The 27756-nt window shown below is 46.4% G+C and overlaps 2 protein-coding genes across 19 annotated transcripts in view; both read right to left on the reverse strand.

The window, feature by feature from the left end:
• LOC144124579 (coiled-coil domain-containing protein AGAP005037) overlaps positions 1-27756 on the reverse strand; it is a 489877-nt gene that overhangs the window by 390396 nt on the left and 71725 nt on the right. The window lies entirely within an intron of this gene.
• The window catches only part of LOC144122947 (uncharacterized), a 51834-nt gene that overhangs the window by 17340 nt on the left and 6738 nt on the right, over positions 1-27756 (reverse strand). The window contains exons 2-3 of the mRNA XM_077655896.1: positions 9478-9649; positions 4755-4807 (exon numbers count right to left, since the gene is read on the reverse strand). Coding sequence (XP_077512022.1) covers positions 4755-4807; positions 9478-9592 — 168 coding nt within the window. The 5' untranslated portion in view covers positions 9593-9649. The remainder of the gene's footprint in view (positions 1-4754; positions 4808-9477; positions 9650-27756) is intronic.

Consider the following 27756-nt stretch of genomic DNA (forward strand, 5'->3'; position numbering starts at 1 on the left):
TTTTCTAAAGCACGCCTTTAAAATAGTCTAAACATGACAAAACTAGCCCCCCGGATCCCGGCCAAGTAACTCTTATACAGTCCCTTGAGGCAGTGGAAAATCGCTCAGCCCGGTTCATCTTAAATAACTATCAAGGAACAGGCAGTGTTACCAATATGAAAGCATACTTCCATCTCCCGCTCTTATCATCTCGCCAGAAAGCTATCTCGCCTCTCACTTTTTCATAAAAATGCCACCGTAACTCAACATTTCGCTCGTTGTGGGTTCAGCCCCCATCATACGATTCATATCGCCGTAATCACAGCCAAAAGGTCAACATTCCACACTCAAACACGGTTGCCTATTCTAACTCGTTTCTTTCCCGGACCTGTAATGATTGGAATAACCTATCTGCATCACAAACAAGTATAACTGTAGAAGAAATCGTTAAATCCGCGTTTCAAAGCTGCCTTCTTGCCTAGTGTTAAACCCTTTTTCATTTGTCTTTATTCTTTGTGACTGTGTTCCTTGTTATATTTTATCTTTTTGTTATATTTTTGACAGCAAGACCGCCTTCTAGAAATTACATTTTGTACCTCCTTGTTATTTTTCTTTTGTTTTGTTTTGTTTTCTTCATGTGCTAACTTTATTTTGTATACATTTATAGTCTAAACCTTCTGTCTTGACATTATATAACCTGTATCCGGCCCTCACCTCTGTAACGTATGTACATCTGTTGCCTGAGGGTATCTTATTTAAATAAATAAATAAATAAATAAATAAATAAATAAATAAATAAATAAATAAATAAATAAAAAGTATACAATGCAGTGCTGCGTTGTCCGCACGTCGAAATATGTCGTTAGGGTTAAGAATCGTGGATCAGAATTTCATTTCCATCAGTAACAATGTTTTAACTTTAACTTGGATGCGTCTCTGAAGTGCAATGAATTTCATTACAATCGGATTTAGGACAGGCCGAGCAAAAACGGTTCACCTGTTAGCTGCGTGCACTTCAGTGCAGCGAGTGCGTGCGTGACGTCAAAGCGTTAACTGTCTGGACGGAGAGTTAAGAGAGAAGTGAGCAGAGTGGGTGAGGTAAAAAACGCGGGTTAATGGCATCCTAGTCGAAATCAAGAGGAAGAAATGGGCTTGGGCAGGGCATGTGATGCGAAGGCAAGACAACCGCAGGTCCTTGAGGGCTAACGGAGTGGATTCCCAGAGAAGACAAGCGTAGCAGGGGGCGGAAGAAGGTTAGGTGGGTGGATGAGATTAGGAAGTTCGCAGGCATAGGGTGGGAGCAGCTGGCAAAGGACAGGGTTAATCGGAGAGACATGGGAGAGGCCCTTGCCCTGCAGTGGGAGTAGTGAGGCTGATGATGATGATGATGTTGAGATGTAATATGCCACACGTGAAAGGAGTGTTACGAGGGACACTGAGTTTTTGTCCTGTGTAAAATTTTAATGTTTCGCCTTTTATAGTTTTGATCACGTTGGTTTGGCGGCGGAAGGCGCATTTATTGAGGTGAAATTAGCAGTTGAAAATGGAAACTGCTTCCCACTACTCGATTCGGAGCCTTGGAAGTGACGCTAACGTCGACGACGACGTTCCATTCGGGAATTTCTTTTTTGATTTTGAGAGAATCTGAAGAGTAAAATTTGGCGAAACGGGATTTTTTACTGTGTTTCAAGGAATGATAAGAACTTGTCTCACTCTTTTCCAAAACTGGCGGAGTTTTCAAGCTGCCGGATGAAAGAAAGGACCTGAATGGGGACTTTAGGGTCCAAGTTCGAAGTGAAAGGAAGTCTGGTTTGCGCTCAGAGATTCGCGGTCACAACAAGGGCTCGACGTCATCGCAGTTTATCGAAAAAACAGCCTGGGGTGAAGATGCCCGTTTCATTTTCTTTCATTTTCTACATGTTTTTTGTTCATTGAAACCTTAGCGAAAAGGTCTATGAAGAAATAATCTCGTACACGTTCACTGATAGCTTAACCTCCAGGGCTAGAACTTTTTAATGAATGATGGAAATGAAAGATGAAAGATGTAATATTACCAAAAAAATCGAAATTCTCCAACGTTCACTTTCCTAGGCCCACATGATTCTTTTATACAGTTCCCACAGAGCCTATTTGCTCCAGCCTCCGGTGCACGGCATGTTTTGGTTGAAAAGTGAAGGAAGCCGTTGACGACACCAAAAGCGTACGACTTTTGTAATATACTTGCGCCACATGGACTGTGTGCCCTTCTGACGTTCCTTCATGTTGCGGAAGAGCTACAATTTCGATGGCTCGAGCTCCGAGTTGCAAAGCGGGTGAGGAAGATTAATCGCCATGATTTCTCAACGAATATATGCAGATTGAAGTACATAGGTGGTTGAAGTGCCACGCTGCTCAGTTGGGACAGTATCAAAATTCGTTGCGCTCCTAGGAAGTACGACACTCTAAACTTTAATTTTATTACAACTTAGGCAAAATTATTGAACACCTCCTGCGAAAGGCGTATGTGGCCTGCATTAAATAAGCATTTAAGTGAGCTAAACTGAACCTGCAAATAGATCCCAAGCTTCCACTTCGTTTATCTCAAAACGTTGCTATAAAAATTCTGACTTGCTGAGGTTCATATTTTCCTTGCGTCTACAACTTAGCTGCGAGAATTCCAAAAGATTTCCCGCATTTTCTTCTTTTCCTGGCCGTTCCTTGCTCTGTGTAAGAACTAAATGCTGTTATGTGGTTTTCATGGGCACGATCGCGGCTTTGCTGCTCGAGAAGCGATTAACAGACAGCAGTATATTTGGTTCTTTATGAGATAAACTCGTTCGCCACTGGCGCGACACGTATGCAATTCGGCGATATTAGAAAGTCGCGCCACTGCAATCGCATGACCATGGCAGCATTCGCAAAAACATTTTCCAATTCGTAGCCCACCGATCGCCCCACAAATTGATTCAGTCGTGCCTTGCTCCCGCTTATTTTGGCCTCTGCAGAAAGCATTCAAGGACTACCTCTCATTTGGGTAATCGTGAGCAAGTGCATCCGAGAGCTGGAAATAGGTCTAGCTGGTTACTCTAACTGAGGTCAACGAAGAGCGCGGTGAAAGGCACGCAGAAAGGAGCGACAGCGTGACAGCGCCTCTGCACTTAGGGCTTCCGGCACACCACAGCACGTGTGGTTACTGCTATTGCGGAAGCCCGGAATCGCAGCGCACCCTATATAAGTGGTCGCTAAGCAAACAACTAACCGAGGACATACGGAGAGGAGGACAGGAGGGAAAGAAGGAAAGGAGAGGTGAAGCAAGTGCGCATCCCGTTCCTCGGTTACCACCAAGTTTTAACTAGAGCATAACTATCACTGAAGTGCAATTACGACTCACAAACTTATTTTTAAACCCGGATAAGGTTGAACTTAAGGAGCACCTATGTCATCTTCTGTCCACTCTTCCCGTTCGTGATGCGGCTTCAACCTGCAGCCCTTTCTCGAACACCCTCGGGTTCGAAACAATGGGCAAGAGTGGATGCGGAGGAGACCAACATATTCTGCATTAAAAAGAACACTTATTGCCAAAATTAGCCACAGAAGCTCTTTCTGGCTGCGCACCTGTCATGCTGACTGCCGGCTCAACATTAGTAAAGCTAATTTCGGTTAAGCATACAAGACAACCTTTCAGACTACGCCAACACTCGAACGTTTCAGTGATGCTTTCCTCTTTATTTCCTTCTTTTAGCTGGCCCATTTTGGTTTGGGCACAGTGCAGGAAGTATTCTTCTGATGTTTACTCATATGAGCCAGTCAACAATTTCCCTGATTCTTCTGTTATGACGTCCATCGTAAACAGAGCGACCATTCTTTAAGTTTAAACCATCATCTCTGCTCTGTCGTTGAGGTGCCTGGTCATCTGCATTTAAATTTGCGGTAACAATTTTGTGACATTTTGATATTCTTACATCTTCATTTATTCTCTGTTCGTTTGCTGTGCAACCACAACTACTGGTCTCCGCTCCGCAATTGCGTCTGCCGCTTAGATCAATAGGTCATAGGTTGAATCGATTATTTTAGATTTTTTTTTCATTTATTGCTTTGTTTTCATGGCGAACGATAGACACATGGCAGTCTGCTGGGAGGGTAGATGTGTAGGCCAGTTTTGGTTAGCCTGAATTTTCAGCTTTCGCATTTTTTTTTCTCTTGCTTATTGCTAATTGCGTGTTTGCGCTTTGTAGTGTTACTCGGTATGCTTGGCTGGTTTCAACTTTTTGCAGTTTGTGTTTTTTCTAAGAATTGCGTATTTTCTTGGCTCATATTCTTGTGAGGATGGTTTGTGTTTATATTTTCTGTTTTGTGAGCCATTTTTATTTAAAATATATTTAAATTCATTATAAGTCATTAAATTTAATAAATGTTGCACTTCAATGATACATATACAAAGAATTGAACAATTAAATATCTAAAAATAAGTGCATAATATTGTTTGACACATGATAAAAAAAAAACTACCTACTACATGGAACGAATATTTGTCGCGATCTGAACACTTTATTCACACTTGAATTGTGTGTGCATATGCAGATTTTATTTTGAGCTGCAGAAAAACACTATAACTATGAATGCCTCTAGCCCAACACAAGAGACAGGAAAGACCGGAAAATTTCAACGATGTGCTGCGTCAGTCAACTTTTATACCCTACGTTCGCAGTGGCGTGCCAAGTACTCGACGGGACTGCGTACTTATTCGCCTTTATTGCATTTATTTTCTCAATTTGAGAATAAGAAGAAAATCGTACCTTTCCCTTGAAGTTCTCTTCTGCACACTTAGAGGCGCCTTTCGACTCATTGTCTGCGGCGAAAAAAAAATGATGCAATGGATAGAAACACTGTGAGACAAAGTGTACGCCCTGAGAGAAAAAAAAAACAAACTCAGAACACACAGGAGGCGTAGATGAAAAGTGTTGAGGAGGCTTATTTTTTTTGCGGTTTTTGAACTACGGGCGAGTCCGGCTGCTGACGCTGCCGTCGTGTGAGCCGCTGCGTTTAACTCTACTAGTACGCATTGTTCCGCGAGCTCTCCCGGGAAGCATATCTCGTCGCCTCGCAGTAGGAGGCAGGTCGACGCTCGCAAAGTGTAAAATAATGGTGTGCGCTCAGAGTATGCATCATGGCTAGTGTGAACTGCCGGTAATGGTTCCTTGCACGAGGATCTAAAAAGGTAGAACTCGTGGAAAAGAAATAGAAGCCCCTTTGCAGCACACCGAATTATTCGATTCTTTAGTGTGCTCAGGTTACTGCAGTTGCGGCTTCAAAGCGTTGCCGCAAGGTGCTGGTAACGCACTTGCACTGCGCACATGCGCAGAAAGCTCTCAGTGCGACAACGGTAGAGGTAATGTGGCAATGGTGAGCGAAAGCGCTTCAATGGAGAGTTTTAGTACAGCGTACGCAGACATATGAAAAGGCATAGCGTACGCTATAAAATAGCGTGCTTCGTACTGCGCATGCGCCAACCGCTATCCCAAATTGAGGTATAACGTACCTGTGCGTTACGTACGCTATTTCTCGAATTTCGCGGGCGTGCTGTTGCGTACGCTAGGAAAAATAGCGTTGTCAAGATGGCGGCGCCCCTGTCACCCGCTTCGGGGAGAATTCGTCAACGTTATTGGGTTTCTAGGCATATTCATTGCCTTTAAATGGCACACGCAATATTCGCTTTGTCTCCTCTAACCGACAGCAGAAAGAATGACAGATAAACTTGCCCTATTTTTGACTCTGTGTGACGATTCCGCCGTTCTTAACCCTAGCAAGACACCACCGACTTTGGATTGGCTTGGTTTGGATTTTTACGACAAGGAAGTCATAGCCTTGTCAAACGCAATCGTTTCGGCGGTAGGCAGAAGGGTCGGAAAGACCTCAACGTGGCGTTTTGAAACCTTACCCGGTTCAATTAGCTAAAAGAAATTAGGCCTTGACTCGACTGAACTGGCGATGAACTGGCTATCTACGCGCAACGTCTTGGATAACCTTGGCTAAGTGCGAAAAATGTGTCAGAAAATATTTTTCACATTTTAACACCAGATGGCGCCACTGCGGCCAGCGCTTTCTTTGCGTTCGGTTCGCCATACAATAAACTAAAGGCTCGCATGCGATTTCCAGAGTAACCTCCCGCTAAATGCTTGCGTATAGCGTACGTAAGCGCTCATACGCTATACTAAAGGTCTCTAATCTAGCGCATGTTTGCGAAACACGTGCCAAGATAGTGTGGATGGCACTGGAGCGGTAAATGGTAGCGGAAAACTAATTCGTATTTTCCTTAGTCGCAGGTGGAATAACTTTATTCCAATGAGGGAAAACTTTGTGCCTAATCAACAGCATCGGCACTGTGCCCTGAAGATGAAAACGTTCAGTACAGATGCATGACCTCTGGCTGCCATAGCGGACAGTCCGCGGAAACTAACGTTCATTGAGAGACCTGGAAGCATGGCTACTTTGGAATCCCATGCCCCGCGAAGTACGTAGTACCGGGGGCACTTCTGCACCTATGGAGTAAGCACGTGTCCCTAGTTGCCTGACTTCGTGCGCATTTGATTGAGAGGGTGGGCTGTTTTCTCTGCAAAGGCCTACCTCGCATCGATGCTCGAACAAGACAAATAAAGTCCTTGCATGACTTCGTTGTTCGACAGCGTACCAAACTTGCACTTGTTTGTTCACTGAACCGAACCGGAGAGTTGACCGCTAGCAGCTTTCCTTAGCAGAGAGCTATGGACGAGGCTGTCCAAGTGCGATCCTTCTACATCTCGTTTTTGAAGTTCTGTTGCGTTAATGTCATACCGAGTTTTGGTGCTGACAGCTTTACAAAATGAAATTTAAAAATTAACAGGCTGATCTCGAATTGCTTCATGGTCTTACTAATGCAGTCTGTGATGTTCGAGGACGCAAACTAAGACTCCCGTGCTTAGACCCAAAATATCTGTATTTGGGAGAATAATTCTATGCAGCAGGTATGGTAAACACCCAGAATTTCCCTGCTTTATTTTAAAGTATTTTAATTAAACTTGCGGCAAGTTGGAATAATGAAGCCCCAGTGCACAAATTTGTCAGTACTGCTGGTTGTTCGTGTTTGTGCTTTCTTTTCAATAGGGGTGTCCAGTGAGAGAAGTTAGGTAGACAAGCGTTTATTTCCTATCAGTGACAGGGGGACATAAGGCTAAAGGCTGCAGTCAAAGCTTGGCTGGGGGTCGCACCTTTTTGGCCGCCATCACCATCTAAGGCTGCGTGCCAAACAAGATAAAGTTTTTTGGTGTCAAGTTATAAGATTTATTCAATCAGAAATGACCAGTATAAATGACAGGCTTTAATTAGTGTAACGTACGTGATTTTTGCAGCTCGGGCATTTAATGCTAAATCACTCGATTAATCTCTATATATACACCCGAACTCTGGGAACTGGGAAAACATACATTTGTGGTCGGAATGACGTAGTCGACGACCAAAAAAAAAAAACCCAGAAACACTGACATGACAATGAGGAGGCGTATCGGCGCATCAGAATAGCGTATCGAAAATTACTGACTCAACGGTGTTGCGAAAACTGGGCCACCCGAGAACCTGTTGTATTTGCGCGCTCTGTAGTGAGGAGAGTAAAGACGCGCGATGAAGGGAACTGTCTTTTTTTTCGTTGTATTAATGTGCTGCGGGCGACGTAAGCGTCCTCAGCGTCATGGATGTCTACGTCGCATATTTCACGGCAGTGATTTATGCAGGCAGATGTTAATATATTTAGGCGGAATAGTTTACCAACTGAAAACTCTCCGAAATCTCGCAAAAATTACCTTTAGGCCTAAATTTAGACCGATAATTCTCTGGAAAAGGAACATTTTCCCGAACGCAAAATTATAGATTCATTAGAAAGTGCCTGCGAAAGCGCGAGGATAGCCTTAGATTTGAAGCGGACAGCTACGAAGATCTTGTAGAAGACCGAGTTGCGCATGTTTGACATCCTAGGTGGAGTTTGTTTAGCTACATCTTTTGAGCGAGCCTGATGTTGGGGAAGCTGTCCTCCACCACCTTGAATGAATAACGAGGCTTGGCCTCGACCGCCCTTGGTACGTGTATTAAGATCATAACGTGCACCCAGAAATCCGCAATATAAATTGTCTGGACCGCGCAAAACCCTTTACAGCACCCGCGCTCTCGCCACGTCTGCTGCTGGCTACATGGCGGAAGCACATTGTGCTATTCATAGGTAGCTCAGCAGCGTGTTCTTAAATGTGGCTGCATGAATAAAGAATTCAAACCTATTGGACTGTCTTAGACGGCATCTGAAAAAAGACAAGTAAAACGATAGATAACTTTGCACCTAATTACGCCTTTACAGACTAGCACAAGCGCACAACAGTGACGTGGATTCGCCACCGCTCGAACATAACATTTGTACACCAAATGCATAAAAGCCCTTGTCGCACATGACTTGAGCGGCAAGGGTTGATTCCATGACGGCTGGTTTCTCGCCTGCTTGACTCTTTTACTAGTTTATTCTTAGCGTTCCTTGTGTTTCCTGTTTACCATGATAAGGCGAGCATGTAATGCGCCCCGTCGGAAATAAACTCAGTTTAAAGTTAGGGCTGTTCTGCGAGTGTCTCGCGTGGTGTATTCTTTGCGTTGTGTGTTGCGAAGTAAGCGCGCACGTATTTCATTGTAAGCGACCAAATAGCCCCTCTAAAGTATTGCTAACGTCTATTGGTTGTTAATGATTTTTTAAACTTAACACTTCCGGTCTCCAAAGTTCACTCTGTCTTCATGTGCTACCGTAGAAAGATCAGATGAATGAAACGAAATAAGCAAGTGGCAGTCTTAATCGACCAAAATTTGGTTGGCAGAGGGCAAGTAAAAAGATTTTTTGGCATTCGGTTACGAATACTTGCAAACAGTAGGTTAAACTCAAATCAATCGCGTCATGTCCTTACTTCATTTGCATCAGGCAAATTCGCCCACTTTTAAGGGGGCATTGCTTTACCATTTGTCCACAACAATTTGCAGAGCGCGGTGGCACCAGAAGCGTTTGAACGTGTGCGTAGCGTTTGCGAGAGCAAGCGCAAGGACGACGTGTAGTGTTGTGCGAAGCAGATGCTTTCACCTCTTTTTATGCAAATTTCTGCATGTTGTCAATTCATAGCATATACAGACATCTTTTTCATTACACCCTACGCTGCACTCGCTGCATGCAAAACTGGTGCATGCTTTTCCCAGCGGTTCTTTGCCCGCTTTAGCCGCTTTAGCTTTTTAGCTGTACTTGACATATAAAAGCTTATCTCGATCTCCCACATTTGCTAAAAGAGCCAGAGGAAGACTTTTTCTGCCAGCTGTGAGCTGGCCACCGATGACAAAGGGGCGAAGATGGAATCCGTAAAATGCATCGTTACCCGTTCTGATGACCCCAATTCGTCGGCAACATGATGTTCTTACGCACAGCAACAAGAACACCGAGAAAGATTGCGGCGCGTCGGGTCCGGTACGCACCCAGGTCGCAGCCGAGCGGAATGGGCTTCTGGCAGCTCGCGATGAGCACGGCGACTGCGGAGACAACCGAGCACGTCCAGAGCCGACGGACCACACCGCCGCCGAGCCGCCGCATGGCTCCGCCGCCCACCCTCCGGTGCCGCTCCCTAGCTGGTGCTGCGGCGACGCCGTTCTTGCAAGGGAGACCATAAACAGCTCCGGGCGGGTGCTTCCGAAAGGCGCTTACCCGCGCAACGCCGTCCCCTTCCCTTAACCCTGCCCTCTTCGTTTCCTTTGTTTTCCAACGTCTGCGTTGCCTTCTTTGTAAAGATTTAACCAGGAACACTTGCCCTCGCCATATTTACTCAGCACCGGTGCTCGTCCTCTTCAATCTATTCTGGCTTCTCATGCTTCCGCCCTTCCTTAGTCGACCCTTCTCCTTTTTCATTTTGTTTTCCTCTCCCAGTTCTGAAGTCCCCCCCCCCCCTCTCGCTTTCTTTGTATTCCCACTTTCACTTTAATTTGCCTCGAATTTCAATTCCCCCGCGAACCTGTTGCTTCCTTTCTGTTGCCTCTTTCGTTTGCTAGTTCTTCGAAACTCCATTCCTTTTATTTTTCCTCCTCGCTTACGTAATGCACCTTTTCGTTTTTGATTTACTATCTCACTTTCGATCCCTTCAGTCCCCCACCTGGTTACCATTTCCTTCAGTCGATCTATAACTAGCATTTCAATCTCTCCATTCGGGGCTTCAATATGCATACAGCGCCCTTACCAACTCGTCCGTTGCGTCGCCCGCCCTCGGAGAAGGACTGAAAGGAGGAAACAAGAAGGAAAGACGACGAAAAGAAATGCAAAGAAGCGCGAGAGAACAGAGAAAACTCCGCCGGCAAGCTTCGGAGAATCGCCGCCTATTGAGCGGTCCCCATCGAATGGCGTCGCTTCAAAAGTGCCTCTGTAAGACGCGCCTGTCAGAGCGATCCTTACTCCGGAGTGGGGAGGCAATTTACGGCCGTCAGGTGCGATCCGGGCTCCGAACACACGCACACGACGTGTCACGGCTTCGGCGGCCCGCGCTGCTCGTACTGGGGTCCCGAGAGGAGGCCCGTACCAGTTTCCCTTCTTTTGATCACTCGCGAGTCCCTCGGTGGAACCCGCGAAAGCGATGCTTTTTGCCTCGTTCTACGCGCTTTGATCATTCCGTGCGGCGATATCAATTCGGAAACCGTGTGTGCGGAAAACCAGGAGATCGTGTATAGGACCGGCGTATAAAGTAATCCCTCAGCGTTCCTGCAACGTTAGCCAGCACGCGACGCGTACCGTTTGGAAGACGTGGAAACGTTCTGCTTCCATCGCGTAGCCCTGTTGGTCACATACGGTTTCATTTCTCTCGCGATAACGGTGTGGGCATGGATGCCGGTTAGCCGCCTGTCTTGATAAGAGCGCGCTGTTGCGCTACAAGGGTACAAAAACAAGCATGGGACCAAAGTTGAAACGACCGTGTCAGAACCGCTAGTATGGAAACCTCTGGCGTCCCGCTTCGCTATTTGAGCGCCATACTGACGTAGGATGAATTTCATCGTTGACAGTGTGTACCGATGGAGGTACTTGAAAGGCTCCTCTCTACATGGTGCGAAAACCGCTCCTGTTTCTAGTTCTCCAGAACTATCAACTGCACATGCACCTGCCTCCATGGAGCGGCATCGCGCAGGCCAGTCCCATAAACTTAAGGGCAGAAAACAGAAAGCGCTCTACTCTGTCCCCCAATATCGGACAAACAAAAAGCGCTTTGTTCAGGTCGTCGCTGGCTCAACGCGGCACCGCTTAGGCCACGCAGCGCTCGCTGCGGCCCGACGTATATGCGCACTACATACACACGGCGACGTCTCTGAATTCCCCGATTCTTCCACGCCATTAATCACTGTCTCAATTTATCGGTGCTTCCTTTTTGTTCCGGGTTTTACGGCGGCTCCTGTCCGACTTTTTCCAAAAGCGCGGCCCTCGACGGTATTGCCCAGGAGGACCGTAAGGCTCGACGAAATGAAGATTCGGACGCAGCGCGGATGCCCAGAGCAGCTCAGTCCGTGCTCGGGCGCGCCGCTTTTTTATATGTGTATTTAGATATCTCTTTATGCCTGTTGGTTGTTCCTGCAGGAGCGCTCGTTTCATCCTCTGCCGTTAGGCGGCGCTTCCTGGGGCTGAACGGCACAATATGCGCACTCCATTTTTCCTACAGAAGCATTGGCCCAGGAATTAAGTGCGCCCGACTAAGAGGTAGGCCGCGTTTTTGCGCTCGCTTCTTTCCGAAAAAAAAAATGAAGTTTATTTTTCCTGCTTTCTCTATTGCCACGACGGCTATTGCCAGTGCGCTGCTCAGAGCCACGAAACGGGATCTAAGACCACGTCCAGTATTCGTTGGCCGAAAAAGAAAGGCAAAAAAGAAGAGAGCTTGAGGGAATCAGTAAAACACATAAAGCAGTGGGCACCGGCGCACGGAAGCTTTTATGAGCGAGTATTCACGGAAGGTGGCGTGATTCGCAATCTTCAAGCGCCTCATTCCTGCCAGGATGCTCTCTCGGCGCGGATGTTTCTTCCAGTGATTGGGCCGGCGCAGGGCCGGATGAAAAGAGCGCGTGCCCGTGTTTTTTCGCAGCCTCCCTCCGCAACGCCTAGAATCAGTGCGAACGAAAAGAAGGCTTTGAAGAGCGCAGAGCTAGGAACGGATGGAGCGCGCGCAGGGCGACGTGAAGGAAGAACCACGCTAAAGCGTCTACTCTTGATGCGTCAGCCAAAGCTTAGCATGTAGCCCGACAACATGGCGTAGCCAGGCCATAACTGGAACGGTAAAGAACAGAACAGGCAGGAGACCAGGCCAAGTTCTTTTTATAATTGAGTTGTTAATATGGGCTCCACATAAGTTCCTCCCAAAATATATGTTCAACCTGTTTAGTCTGGAATGAAACTTGTTTAGAGATGGGACAACTTGTTTTATGTCGAACGGCAGGCCACTGCAGTGCCCTTGCCGTCTTGGTAAGTGCAACTTCAGGGCATGCAGCGCGTTGGTGTGAAGTGGAACCGCACCTTTTTTTCTTTCTCCAGTTGCATGACCGTTAAACGTTCCGCCTATGGGGAGCTGCACGGTGTTTGCTTGCTCGTGAAGGTTCGCAGAACCTAACCTTGTAAAACTGGAGAAAAGTTACAAGTGCTCAGAGCCTGCATGTGTTTTCGCTTTTTCTTGCGCAAGAATCCCGAGCTACTTGACGAACGGAAGTGACTTCACGCCGTTAGACTGATTCGCTCATGGATGTTCAGCGCGCAGGAATAGAGGCACTTAGTTGTTCGCTGCACCAATCTCTTCGGCCTTTTCTCTGCCTCTTGGTCTTTTTGTGCAATTGTTTAGATCTCCCCTATGTCACACCCTTCCCACGTTACTGCGCGGCATGTTGTGTGTCCACCCGCTGATAGATAGTTACGATGTCTTTCCTTCCTGCATAACTCCACCCCCCCCCCCCCCCTTCCCCCTTCACCAGCGATTTAGGGGACCTTGACTTGAGAAAAGGGAGAATAAACATATTTCAATGCATACCAAGCATGGTGCAGCTTAGTGGTTAAGGCGCTAGACCGCCCAGCCCGAGGACGTGGATTCAACCCCGACCGTGGTGGCCACGTTTCGATGGAGAGGAAACGCCCGCCCGTGTGCTGTGCAATGTCATTGGATGTTGAAGGTCCCCGATGGTTGAAATTTATCTGGAGCACTCCACTTTGAAACCTGCTCCTCTCTTTGTCCTTTCACTGCCACCTTCGTCCCTCCCCTCACGGGGAGGTTGTGATGTGCACCGAGATGCGAGACATATACTGCGCAATATACTTTCCTCAAAATCAATTTTCATGACGCCAGGAAAGCTTTGACCTACTTAACCAAACCTTCCTTGTTGGTGCGGAATAGCTGGGTGGTAATGGTGACGCAAAAAAGATCTTTAGTCTTTTGTTACCAAAGCTTCAATGCTTCTCAGTTGTGTTCCTTGTGCTCATACAGCGGCGGCTACTATTGCTTGGGCGAGATATTGCAATCAGCGGTAACCTGGAAGATTCCGCAGACCAAGAGACGACAAGGCGATGGTGATTGCTGAGGCCTGCCGCGGGTTATGAGATATTTCATCCAGCAAGCTGTCTGCTTGCGCGAAGGTTAAGCATAAAACAGTTAGCATATATTACGTTGCCATGAATGTACAAATAAATAATGACCACATAAATGTGCAAATGCTGTGAAATGCCATAAATGATAGCTTCAGTGGATGAGATACGCACCCACAAGAGGCGATGCATCGGCATCCATTCTGCCACGAGAGAGCGGTCATTGCAGTTAGCTGGAACTTCATTGTCTGATGCCCGGGTCTTTTTTCTTTTCATCGCTGGATGTGAGACACAACATGACTAGACGCCACACTAGCACTACTTGAGACAGTTCGCCCGCTTTCGCTCATGGTAAGATAGCTGGTGAGGGCTGAATGCTTCAAGAACAAAAATTACCCATTGCTTAAAGCGCCCGGCTTAAAGAACGGAGCTTCGAGAATAACCTCCAGGAAGAAATTTGTGAATTCCTTTGTCAGAAGCTGAGTTATCTGTAGCCAAAATATGGACTTCAGCATCTTCGTGCCTTCGCCTCCCCTCTCGTCACTTTTTGCAAAATCGGCGCTGCTCCGGCAGCCCCACCATCGACGTGCGCGGGAGTTCCCTGGGAGGTGGAGCTTCCTGCCCCGCCGGAGTGACAAGGCTGACTGGCTGTGGCCATGGCAGCTGCCTGACGTTCGAAAGAGTCGAACTAATCATCATCATCATCATCATCAGCCAGACTACGCCTGTAGCCATAGAGTTTCTTACTATTAACTAGAGAGAAAGCTGGCGGCGCTGAACCTGAGCCACCATGGGCGCTCAAAGCATCATGGGGCGATGAGCTACTTCGTGCTGAGAGTCGAGTTTTTTTTTTCAGGAACAGAGAGTGGCGTTACTGAGGCGTCCCGTTCCGCCCACGCCGCAGACGACTTTGGCGCAAACGTAGTGCGCAAAAGCCATAGTAGCGAAAATGAAACAACACATGACGCCAATAAAAGGTTTTTGGTTTCCGAATTGTGCCATAAAAAACCTCTTAAAGTGCTGAAGTGATAAAATTTTTTTTCAAAAATATGTTTCTTTTTAAAAAAAAGCGCCTGTTAGGCCTGAAATGTCGCCCTTTGTTGTCTGCAATGCCCGGCTAATAGGAGAGCAAGCCATCGCTGATTTTGGCCAAACTTTACATTTACATGCTTTTCTGCTCGTTTGTTGCAATTTATAGACAGGATATTGAATGTTAGGTCATTCTTGATTATCGAACAACGTTTGTTTTTTCATCATTCTTGGCCAAAAGTTTTGGTTCTCCACTCCATAGCTTTCCTCCCCATGATGCTTAGAGCGCCCATGGTGGCTGAGGAGGCCTCGTGGAAGCTCCATGCAAGCTCCCATAGGCTGGCGTCAGCTTTCTCTACAGTTAATAGTAAGAAACTCTATGCCTGTAGCAGGACAAAGGCCTCTGCCAAGTCTCTCCAATGAGCCCTGTCCTACGGCCATTACAACCCAAACTACGGCCACTACATCCCCGCAAACTTCTTAATCTCATCCGCCCAACTAACTTACTTCCGCCCTCTGCTACAGTTGCCTACTCTTAGAATCCACCTAGTTTCCCTTAAGTATCTTGCTTTCGCATTACATGCCCTGCCCAAGCCCATTTCTTCCTCTTGATTTCAATCAATCAATCAATCAATCAATCAATCAATCAATCAATCAATCAATCAATCAATCAATCAATCATGTTTATTTAACATCATGGCGATGTTGGGTGCGCCGACAAAAAGCCATTCGGAAGGCTTGACGAGGCCGACGCACCCCACAAGGGCATTGCGTGGTACACAACATGGTAGCACTTCCAGGGATAAAAAAAAAGAAAATGAACAAAAGTAACATACTTGGCATTAGCTGTACATCAATTCGGACTCCTTATTTAGTTGATGTCGGAGAGTGTAGCTCAACATTTGATAACCATAATTTGTTCGCATCCTAGGCACATACCATTTGGGTGTCGCACGTGTAGTGTACTTTGGCTCATTGCATTGTAATCCTGACAGATTTAGCATATTGCAATTATTGTGATTAATTTTCAAAAATTATATAAAGCGCACTTAGGAGAACAGACAAGGGAGACCAAACAACACAAGCGCTTATGATTAACACCAGTTTTATACCGTTGTAGAAGTAAAACTTCGTACAGCTATGGCAAACGGATGATCCGAAGTTCATTGAAAAAACGATTCGGTGTGTTCTAGTCGAGGAGCATTCATAATATTGTCACGACCGAAGTCACAGGGAAGGTACACGTCGCCGAGGACCAGAGAATAAGGTCGGCTTGCCGTTCCGATCACAGAGTCACGAGACCAGCACCAGCGCGCCGCTCGTGCCCACAACAACCGCTTCGTCGTCGTCGGCACCAAACAAGGCTGTCGCGCGGCGCTAGGCACGTGGCATTATTTCGAACAGCTTTCTTTTGAAGAAGATACTATAAGACACTATAAGAAGATACTATAGAAGATAATATTTGTAAAAAACGTGGTACCCCACACCAAAAAACAATAATTTACAACAGAGGAAAAAAGTGCACTATACAACATTTTCTTGATACTCTTCGGCATGAAATATCTCAGTCGACACAAAATACCGACAACCTTTGACAGCTAGTTCATCACCATGTCAACGTGATCATTCCAACTCAAATGCTCATTAAAAATAACACCTAAACTTTTGACCGCAGGGACCGTTTCGATGAGCGAATTACCGGTCCTTAAACAGAGTGGTGGCATATTTGTCAACTTGTTACGAGGCCGGAAAAGCACGGCCTTCGTTTTTGCAGTGTTTATGTTTAACAAATTATTTTGAGACCATTCTTGGAGTGACTGTAAACATTTTGTGGCTTGTTTCTCAAGATCTGGCAGCTGTGCAGCTCTAAAGAATAAAGTGGTGTCATCAGCGTAAATCACAAAGGTTGGAAGATTACTAATACAGACGATGTCATTAACATAAAGAAGAAACAGCAATGGTCCCAAGATGCTACCTTGCGGGACACCAGAACCGATGTGTCTAATAGCAGATAAATCATTGTTTATTTTTACTTGTTGCGATCGAGCACTTAAGTAAGACTGAATTATGTCAAGAAACTGTCCACGGAAACCGTGATGCTCGAGCTTATTTAACATTATTTTGTGGTTAATGCGGCCAAACGCTTTTGAAAAATCGATGAATATGCCAAGAGTGAGAAGTTTCTGCTCGAAGGACTCTAAAATTAGCCCTTTTTGTGTCAGCAGCGCGGTTTCCGTCGAAACGTTCTTCCTAAACCCATGCTGACTGGGCGTTATTATGTTATTTTTGTCACAAAAACTAGATATCTGGTTGAACAAGATCTTTTCAAAGCACTTTGAAAAAAGAGGTAGAATGGATATTGGACGATAATTTGACAGACTGTTTTTGTCTCCACCTTTGTGAATAACTGTGACCTTGGCAAACTGCATTTTCTTAGGGAACACTGCGTGTTCAATACAGCTATTGAAAATACATTCTAACACAGGACTAATTACATCAGCGACATATTTTACTGGTGAAATTTTCAGGTCATCAATATCTCACGACTTGCTGTTACGCAAAGCTAGAAGACAATTTTTGATTTCGTTCGCATCAGTTGGAGACAAGAAAGCACTGCAAACAACCCGCCAGTCAAGACACTTCATGTTCATAAAATTGTAGCTCACGTCTACCTGAGACACAAAATATTTATTGAAATCATCTGCTAGTCGTTTCCCACTCACTGTTTCATTGTTGACTAAAATTTAAAGTGCACTAGGAACAGTTGTACCTCGATTTAAAATTTTGTTGATGTTTTTCCACACAAGATCGCTCCTTTTTAATAAGTCTTGGTTGAACAGATTTTCCATGTACACTTTTTTCGCCTGTCGAAGAACATACGTAACTTTGTTCCGGTATGTTTTAAATTGTTGAAGGTCATCTAGTGACCTGGTTTGGATAAAACGGTTGTAAAGGTCTGTTTTTGTTTTTATCATTTTGAGGCATTCGGCGGTTATCCATGGTTTGCGAGCTTTGCGGGGTTTCCTTGAGGTTACGAGAGGAAAGCTTTGTTCATATATGGATTTAAATATGGTAATAAAGACATTGTAAGCATCTTCTGGGTCCTCGTTTTGCACAACACTCCAGTCAAAATGTGATAGGGCTGGCCTAAAGTCATTTAGTGTGTCATGATTAATGCGTCGGTGTGTAATACTTGGAGGCATACGATTATTAGTAGAGGGGGGACTCTCGACGACCAGGTATATTGGCAGATGGTCACTTATGTGGCCATTCATTACTCCAGAGTTCAGGCGATTTGGTGAGGAGTTAGTAAAAAAGACGTCGATTGCTGTCGCTGCTTGTAATCGTGTGGGGACATTTATAACGTTAATGAAGCCATTGCATTCCAATATAGACTCAACCTCTAACTTATTAATCTATGTTAATGTCACCCCCTAAAACAAGGTTAAGGTTGTTCTCTGTGACCCATTGGAGGTATTCATCAAGGAAGCAGGCAAAATTCGAGAAGTTGCTTTTTGGAGGTCGGTAAAATACAGCAGATCTGTTGAAGGATGGAGGGGACATCGTGCTAGAAAAACTAGCCACCCTGTATACGCTATGCCTTATGACCTCGACTGTACCAGAAGCTTGGAAGAATGCAAACATTATCTTAATTCATAAGAAGGGAGACGCCAAGGACTTGAAAAATTACAGGCTGATCAGCTTACTATCCGTTGCCTACAAAGTATTTACTAAGGTAATCGCTAATAGATTCAGGGCAACGTTAGACTTTAATCAACCAAATGATCAGGCAGGCTTTCGTAAAGGATATTCCACAATAGATCATATTCACACTATCAATCAGGTGATAGAGAAATGCGCAGAATATAAGCAACCTCTATATATAGCTTTCATTGATTACGAGAAAGCATTCAACTCAGTGGAAACCTCAGCAGTCATACAGGCATTGCGTAATCAGCGGGTAGAAGAGCCTTATGTGAAAATACTGGAAAATATATATAGCAACTGCACAGCTACTATAGTCCTCCATAAAGTCAGCAATAAAATTCCAATAAGAAAGGGCGTCAGGCAAGGAGACACAATCTCGCCAGTGCTGTTCACCGCATGTTTACAGGAGGTATTTCGAGGCCTGAATTGGGAACAGTTGGGAATAAGAATAAATGGAGAATACCTAAATAATCTGCGATTTGCTGATGACATTGCCTTGCTGAGTCACTCAGGAGGTGGACTGCAAATCATGATCAATGAGTTAGACAGGCAGAGCAGATCGATGGGTCTAAAAATTAACATGCAGAAAACCAAGGTAATGTTCAACAGCCTAGCAAGGGAACAACAGTTCACAATTGGCAGCGAGAGCCTAGAAATTGTGACGGAATACGTCTACTTAGGGCAGGTAGTGACAGCTGATCCGGATCATGACAGGGAGATAACTAGAAGGATAAGAATGGTGTGGAGCGCATACGGCAAACTCTCGCAGATCATGAGTGGCAGTTTACCAATTTCCCTCAAGAGGAAAGTGTACAACAGCATAATCTTACCGGTACTCACCTACGGGACAGAAACGTGGAGGCTAACCCTGACGCCGTAGGTTCCTTGAAGTAGATGACACGGCACGTTGTAATCTCGCACGCATTTGCGGACGTGTCGAACCCGACGCCCAGATGCAGATATCATCAGCATAGGCACTGATGTGAATGTTAGAGGGAAGTTCATTCACCAGTCCAATCAATGCCACGTTAAATAGGGTTGGGCTAAGAACTCCTCCCTGAGGAACTCCACGGCAAACCTGATGACGGGTAGTCTCCCCATCAGGCGTAGACATGTAAACAGACCGGCCGTTGAGGTAGCTCCCAATCCACGAATACATCCGGCCGCCTACGCCAATGTCGTCAAGGGCATCAAGGATGGCGTCATGAAGTACATTATCGTAGGCCCCCTTGATGTCCAAGAAGACAGCAGCGACGAGTCGGCGACTACGTTTTTCATGTTCCACTGTCGATATGAGGTTGATTACGCTGCCAATCAAAGAACGTCCCCTCCGGAACCCGGTCATCATATCCGGATAGAGAGCATTCTGCTCTAAAAACCATTCGAGCCGCGCCAGCACCATTCGCTCCATAACTTTGCCGACGCAGCTTGCTAGTGCAACTGGCCGGTATGAGGTAAGCTCATAAGGAGGTTTGCCAGGCTTCAAAAGTGCAACCAGGTGGCTGATCTTCCAGTGTCCTGGAACGATTCCGGAAGCCCATGTATCATTGTAGTAACTGAGCAGCACAGTTCCGCCTTCCAAGCCAAGGTGAGAGAGGGACGCGTTCGAAATCCCGTCAGGACCAGGTGCAGATGGACGCCTACACGAGGAAAGAGCAGCTTCTAGTTCAGGCATCGTGAATAGCATGTCGTAGTGGTCATCTGGTGAAGGTGGTACAAAAACCTCCAAACTGGTTGATGGTACCATAGTTGTGCCCACAACCATTTTGCAGAATTCTTCTGCTACCTCTACATTATTACGGCGTTGGTAAATAGACAGGGCATGGAAAGGATAGTGTTCCTGCGGGGGTGAACGCAAGCTCCTGGCTACATGCCAAATACGCGACAGTGGTTTGAGAGGGTCCAGCGATGAACAGAACTGCCTCCAACGTTGTCTCCCTAGTCTCGCTAGGTGGCCAGAGCCCGGGAGGTGGTGGTGGGCAGCATGGATGGCGAACATCTTGTGGTCATCCATGCTGGTCTCAATGATGTACTGCAGGGGAGGAGCCAGAATCTTGAGACGCAGTTGGAGGTGGGGATGCGTAGGCTTAGTGAGGCCTCTGAGAGTGTGCATGTGACCATATGCACAATCCCAGAGGTCCAGAGGCAGGCTCGCGAAACGGAAAGGAGGGTCGTGGAGACTAATCGGGTAATTAGGCTATTGAGTCGACGACTAAGATACGAGGTGATGGAGGTCAACAGGGAAGTGTACGAGGTTAGGCCCCACCCTTTTGCACAGGATGGCATCCACTACGGTGGTGCCACTGGCAAGAAGGTGGGTAGTAGGATAGGTCGCCAGGCAACAGATTTTTTGGGGGGACCCAGAGCTCTGAAGGAACCAGTGTAGAGAAGGAAGAATTAAGATAAAACGGACAATGGAACCATAGGGGAAGAAAGAGACGCAAGCGCCAGGGCCAAGTTAATTCAGATATAGGTTTCATTAACATGCAAGGTGGCAGGAATAGACTGAAATGGGAGGAAATAGAAGAACAGTTAAGACAGGAGGAATTAATGGTATATGGTTTAGCGGAAACACATCTTAGAGACATGGAGCAACCACCCTGTAACCCAGACTACGAATGGGAATATTGCAATAGAACAGAGGGCAGCAGAAAGGGAGGTGGAATTGGGGCATTCATTCATAAAAGTATGAATTTTCAAAGGGTTAGACTGGGATGTAGGGAACATTTATGGCTAAAAGGAACAGTGGCAGGCAAGCAAACACTCCTTGGCTTTGTATACCTGTGGACAGGGGTTAATGCCAAAGAGGAAAACAGGAAAATGTTAGAATGTATATCAAGCGACATTGATGAGCTAGGAGGACAGGCCGAGATAATTATATTAGGCGACATGAATGCACACATAGAAGACCTGGATGGGTACACAGATTCGACAGGAAGCATGCTGCAGGACATGTGTGACAGGCATGATTTAGTTGTATGCAACAGCACCGAGAAGTGTGAAGGGCTCATAACATGGGTGGCGGGGAGTCTGCACTCGACGATAGATTATGCACTAATGTCACAGAGGATGTATAACAGATTAGGGGTAATGAGCATAGATGAAGATGGTTCCAGAAGTCTAGGTAGTGACCACAAGCGTATCAAGCTGAGCTTCAGAAGAAAAAGCAATGTAGGACTGAATCAAGATAAACAATCAGGGGGAAATTTTTACTCAGAAAAGCAATTGGAAGTAGCAGCCAAACAAATCGAGAACGTAATTTTTGAGGATAGTGAAACAGAATGGACTTATACCAAATTAACTCGATTACTGGAGCTAGAGCTAGCTAAGGTGCGAGTAAAGCTAAAAGGGAAAAGATGCAAACCCAAGAGTTGGTGGGATGAGGAGGTCAAGAGGGCAATAGAAAAGCGCAAGGAAGCATCCAGGGAACACAGATATTCCAAGAAGAGGGGGGAACCAAAACCCGAAGTAGACAGAAAATGGGATACCTTCATAAAGTGTAGAAGGGACGCATCCTATTTGATTAATGAGAAAATTAGAAGAAAGGGTGTCCAATGGATGTCAAAAGTAAATAAAAAGGATAGAAAAGCAGCCCAAAAATTCTGGAAACATCTAAATGCAATGAGTAATAAAACTAGGCTAGAACAAAGGTTTATTGTTACAGATGAGGGTATTCGACTAGAAGGGGATGAAGCAATAAAACACATAGGAACAAGGATGACGGAAAAATTTTCAGCAAAGCACGTGGTACATAATTTATCGAAGGAGGATAGACCGGTTACAGCAATAGCTTCACTTGAGCAAGGAGAGTGAGAAAGGGCAGAGAAGAAGGGGAGCGGACTAGGTTTCAACCTATCTTTTTTCAAGCAAGGGGAATTGATTAAACAGACATTACCGGGACTAATATATGCGGACGATATAGTGATAATGGCTGACAACAAGGAAGACCTGCAGAAGTTGTTAGACATATGCAGTACAGAGGGAGATAGATTAGGCTTCAAGTATAGTAAGGAAAAATCTGCAGTCATGACATTTAATGAAGAGGGCGGCGAGCATAGAATACAGGAGTTCGTGCTAAAAGTAGTGAATGAGTACAAGTATCTTGGGGTGTGGATAAATAACAGTGTTGAGTATCTGACAGAGCATGAAAAATATGTAATGAATAAAGCTAGTAGGAATGCAGCTGTCATGAAAAATAGGGCACTGTGGAATTACAATAGGTATGAGGTGGTAAGAGGGATCTGGAAAGGGGTGATGGTCTCTAGCCTGACCTTCGGGAATGCGGTCCTGTGTATGAGGCCAGATGTTCAAGCAAGGCTGGAAATTAGGCAACGGGGAGTAGGGAGGTTAGCTTTGGGAGCACATGGCAATTCACCAAATCAGGGGGTACAGGGTGATATGGGATGGGCGTCTTTCGAGGGCAGAGAGGCTAGCAGTAAGATAGCATTTGAGGAACGATTGAGAAGGATGGAGGAAAAGCGGTGGGCTAGGAAAGTTTTCAGATACCTGTATATAAAGAATGTTGACACGAAATGGAGAAAGCGAACTAGAAAATTGACAAGCAAATATCTGGACAGCAGTAAGGGGGCAAATCAGCAATTATCGGCTAAGAAAAAGGTTAAAGGAACAAAGAGAGCTTTGTGGAAAACAGGGATGCTGACGAAATCGGCACTAGAAACATACCGGACCTTTAAACAGGAAATTGTCAAAGAAAATATCTATGATAATTGTAGAGGAAGTTCTTTGTTGTTTGAGGCCAGGACTGGAGTTTTGCGGACTAAGACGTATAGAGTCAGGTACCAGGAGATAGACACTTTGTGCATTGCGTGCGGAGAGGAGGAGGAAAAAGCTGAACACTTGATACTTTTCTGTAAAGGGCTTCACCCTACAGTGGAAGGCAGCGGGGCTGACTTACCCAAGGCATTGGGGTTTAGGGATAGTGAAGGGAAAGTGGATTTTAAGAGGTTAGAAGTAACCAAGCGAAGGTTATCTGATTGGTGGCTAAAAGCAAGATAGGAGTAAAATTTCACAAGACATGGCTAGGTGGCTTGAGCCACCGCCCGATGTAAAGGGTTCAGCCGTATCCATCCATCCATCCATCCATCCATCCATCCATCCATCCATCCATCCATCCATCCATCCATCCATCCATCCATCCATCCATCCATCCATCCATCCATCCATCCATCCATCCATCCATCCATCCATCCATCCATCCATCCATCCATCCATCCATCCATCCATCCATCCATCCATCCATCCATCCATCCATCCATCCATCCATCCATCCATCCATCCATCCATCCATCCATCCATCCATCCATCCATCCATCCATCCATCCATCCATCCATCCATCCATCCATCCATCCATCCATCCATCCATCCATCCATCCATCCATCCATCCATCCATCCATCCATCCATCCATCCATCCATCCATCCATCCATCCATCCATCCATCCATCCATCCATCCATCCATCCATCCATCCATCCATCCATCCATCCATCCATCCATCCATCCATCCATCCATCCATCCATCCATCCATCCATCCATCCATCCATCCATCCATCCATCCATCCATCCATCCATCCATCCATCCATCCATCCATCCATCCATCCATCCATCCATCCATCCATCCATCCATCCATCCATCCATCCATCCATCCATCCATCCATCCATCCATCCATCCATCCATCCATCCATCCATCCATCCATCCATCCATCCATCCATCCATCCATCCATCCATCCATCCATCCATCCATCCATCCATCCATCCATCCATCCATCCAGCTCGGCGACAAAGGGCAAGATCATACGTGGATTTGGTTCTTCTGTATTTCCTTTTGGTGCGCCGACGGACTGCGCGTAGTCTTTCGAATTCCACGTCAATAGTAGACCCTGGCGTAGGCGCACATAGATACCGCGTGGTCTCACTGAGAGAGGATGTAATCAGGCCTTCTATTTTAGATGGTGTTGAGAGGTCCACACAGGAATTCTCCACGGACGACCTAAAGGCAGGCCAGTCTGTATATCGCACGCGAGACGGAGTAGTAGGTGCGTACCACTTGACGCAAACATACGTTGGAATGTGGTCACTCCCATGTGTTTCCACGTCACTGCACCAGCTGACGTAAAACTGGAGACTTGCTGAAACAAACGCCAGATCCAAGCAGCTGCTGTACGACGTGCCACGCAGAAACGTAGGTGAACCATCGTTGATATTGATGAAGTTCTGGGAGTGCATAAAGTCAAACAGGTTCCTGCCTCGGTTATTCATAACAGCACTGCCCCACTGAGGGTGATGAGCATTAAAATCGCCCACTATGATATGAGGAGCTGGACAACTCTGGATGGCTGAATATAGGTACGAAGTATCAATGGCATCTCTAGGTGGAATGTAGGCACCGATTATCGAAAAGACCCGTCCTTTTAGCGTGACTGTCAAACAGTTGTCTTGGCGTATGCAAACTAACACTTCGCTAGTTTCGTCTTTTGTGCGAGACCACAGCAGCACGTATCCAGAAAGGCGGAAAGGCGACGGCATGTTGGGCTCACATATAACCTGCACATGGAAGCGGTACTTGTGGACGCGTTGCCGGAAGTCACTCAGACGACCTCGTAGGCCTCGGGCATTCCATTGCACCACTACACTACGGCGCACGTGCATTGGCACAGATGAGGTAGGTTTTGGTTGCGCCATAATGAATTACTGCAACGCCGCCAAGAGCGGCTCAAGTGCATCCAAAAACTGCACAACAATCTTTGCTGTTGGCGTGTTAATGCCTGAAAGCAGCACGCGCATTGAACACACAAACTTTTTTAACATTATGCTCACATCCTGACCTTCGGGCTTGCCAACAGTGTCAGCTGGAGTGGCAACGGGTCTTGGTCTTGCCATGGCGATCTCCTTGGCTTGGATGGCAGGTCAGGCCATTCAGCATCAGAGGAAGAAGGTAACACAAACGCATCAGACTGAGCTACTGCGGTAACTTGGGACACGGCCGCAGACGTCTTGTTATCGTTGTTAGGCTCATGCTGCTGTGCCGGCTGAGCTGATACTTCCTGCGACTGTGGTGCAGGTGGACTAGAATTGTGTGGAACCGGACGACGCCGCCGGGAACGATGTTTGCGGCGACGAATACACGCCGCCGCTTCTTGGTGGGTCTAATTGTCCTTCTCCATCTTTTTCAGGATGAGTCTTTCGTTTTGCAGCTGAGGGCAGTCCTTAGCTGTGGCTTCATGGGCACCCGAGCAGTTGGTGCACTTTATAGTCTCCGTCGTGCAGGTGTCATGCTGGTCATCGACGGCAGGATACCTCATTCGTGCAAACAGCACTCACATGACCTATCTTGTTGCACTTGTGGCACTGAACAGGTTTGGGAACATACAGGCGGACAGGATGCCTCACATAGTCCACCTTGACGTGGGATGGCAGAGCGTCAGTTTCAAAAACTAGTTTGACACACTTGGAGCGCCCGAAACGATGAATGTCAACAATCTAGGCGGTAGATTTATTCAGCGACCAGAGGTCCTTGTCAGCTATCTCCGGGTCAACGTCAGTGATAACTCCAGTGGTTGTCTGCTTCCCGTAAGCAACGTAGGAGCGGACCGCCATGCCACCGAGGACGCTAATTTCTTTCAGCTTGTCTACTGATTTCTGAGATGTAACAGGGGAGTGGCCAAGACACAGGCGGTTAATTACTGGATACAGGAAAGTTTTGACGGGAAAAGGAGTGGTAATAGTATGTAGTCTGATAGATTGGAAGAGGGAAGGAAAGGGGTCCAGTTAACTTGGAGATCAAAGACGGGACAATTGCTTAATGTGCATAATAGTACACAATGCCTGTAATGTTGCAAAGTCGTACTGACTGAGGGCGGGAAAAAGAAATTAGAATGGGAGTCGCTGCGTTTCTTGAAGAAAATTTTGCACAGCAGAGCGCACACTCCTGTCGCTTCGTCCAAGCAAAGAAGCGCCAATGGAAAGAACAACCGCGGAAGACACAGGCAAGCCCAGTTGATGAAATGGAATTTGCAAAAGACGCTTCCTCAAATGAGAAAAGCGGCGGCAGAACAGCAGGAAGTGATCTATTGTCTCAGGTTCGGCACAAAAAGGGCACAGTGGGGAAGCTGCCAGGCCAGATCTGTGAAGGTAGAAATTTAGAAGGGGAACCCGGCAACGCAAGCGCGTGAAAGAGACCTCTAGTCTGCGTGAGCGCCAGTCTTTGCTACTCCAAGGATGCAGAAGATGCTGATATTCGGGAGATGATGTAAGAGCCGAGGCAGCAAATTCCTGAAATATTGTGTAGCTGCGAAACCTCACCGCAGCTGTATATGCACACGATGGCAGGACAGCAACAATTGGGCCGCTGAGAGAGGCTCTTGCTAAGTAATCTGCAACCTCATTTAAGTGAACGCCCATGTGACCGGGTACCCAAAGCAACCTTACCGAATTTAGATGGAGCGGAATCAGGAACTTAAAGAGGCGTAATGGCCGAGAGTCAGTGGGTGAGGGTAAGGAAGAGCAAATGGACAGAGAGTCTGTCATAACCACGACCTGGGAAACGGTAGATTCTAATTTTTGTAAGGCTAAGATTACTGCTAATAATTCAGCCAGAAAAATTGGAGTGAAGTCAGGAAGACGGAGAGAAAAAGACCAATCCAGTGAAGGCAAAAAAATTCCCACACCTGCCTTTTCGCGACCCTGCGAGGCATCGGCAGCAATAAGAACATGAGAGGGAAAGGACCTTAGGTGGTCCTGCAATAGACCCTGAAGAAGCGGGAAGGGCTGCAGCTTTGCATTCGATGGGAAAATGTCATCGAATTCAATCTGGACAGATGAAGAGTTGTTATATATTTGGCGGCACCACCACTTCTTCTTCAAAAGGCAGCAGACCTTTTAACTTCATCCGCTGATTCAGCCATGTGATCTCGAAGCGTCCCGTCTAACCAGCCACGCAGAGTCGGAGGTTTCTTCACTTCGGCACTGGACGCGGAGATGGTTTCAAGTGAGACGGAGCGCCGGAAGACTGTGTTTCTGATCAGACTCAGCGAGTCCTACTCGGCTACACGTCCATTTCATCGACGCTTTACAGACAATCCGTTCGGCAATGTGTGTGGCGTTTGTGAACGTAGCCACGCAAAGGAAGCTTTCGCTTCTCACCAGGGTTAACCGAAGTTTAAACCACAGCTATTTTTTTCTTTACGTTACCAATCGGGACGGATCTCGTTTTCGCGAGTTTTTGAAGTAAACGATAACCTTAGTCACCCCATGTGCGATTCATGCAAAAAAAAAAAAATTCTCCGCAGGGGATAAGTTCCCATGGGTTAGGCATCGGGCATCACTGAGCCCAAATCCGGGGGTCTGGTTGGATGGAAGGATGGATGGACGGACGGACGGATTTATGGATGAGTGGGTGGAAGGAAGG

Source organism: Amblyomma americanum, chromosome 3 (genome assembly GCF_052857255.1).
Source record: "Amblyomma americanum isolate KBUSLIRL-KWMA chromosome 3, ASM5285725v1, whole genome shotgun sequence".
Lineage (NCBI taxonomy): Eukaryota > Metazoa > Arthropoda > Arachnida > Ixodida > Ixodidae > Amblyomma > Amblyomma americanum.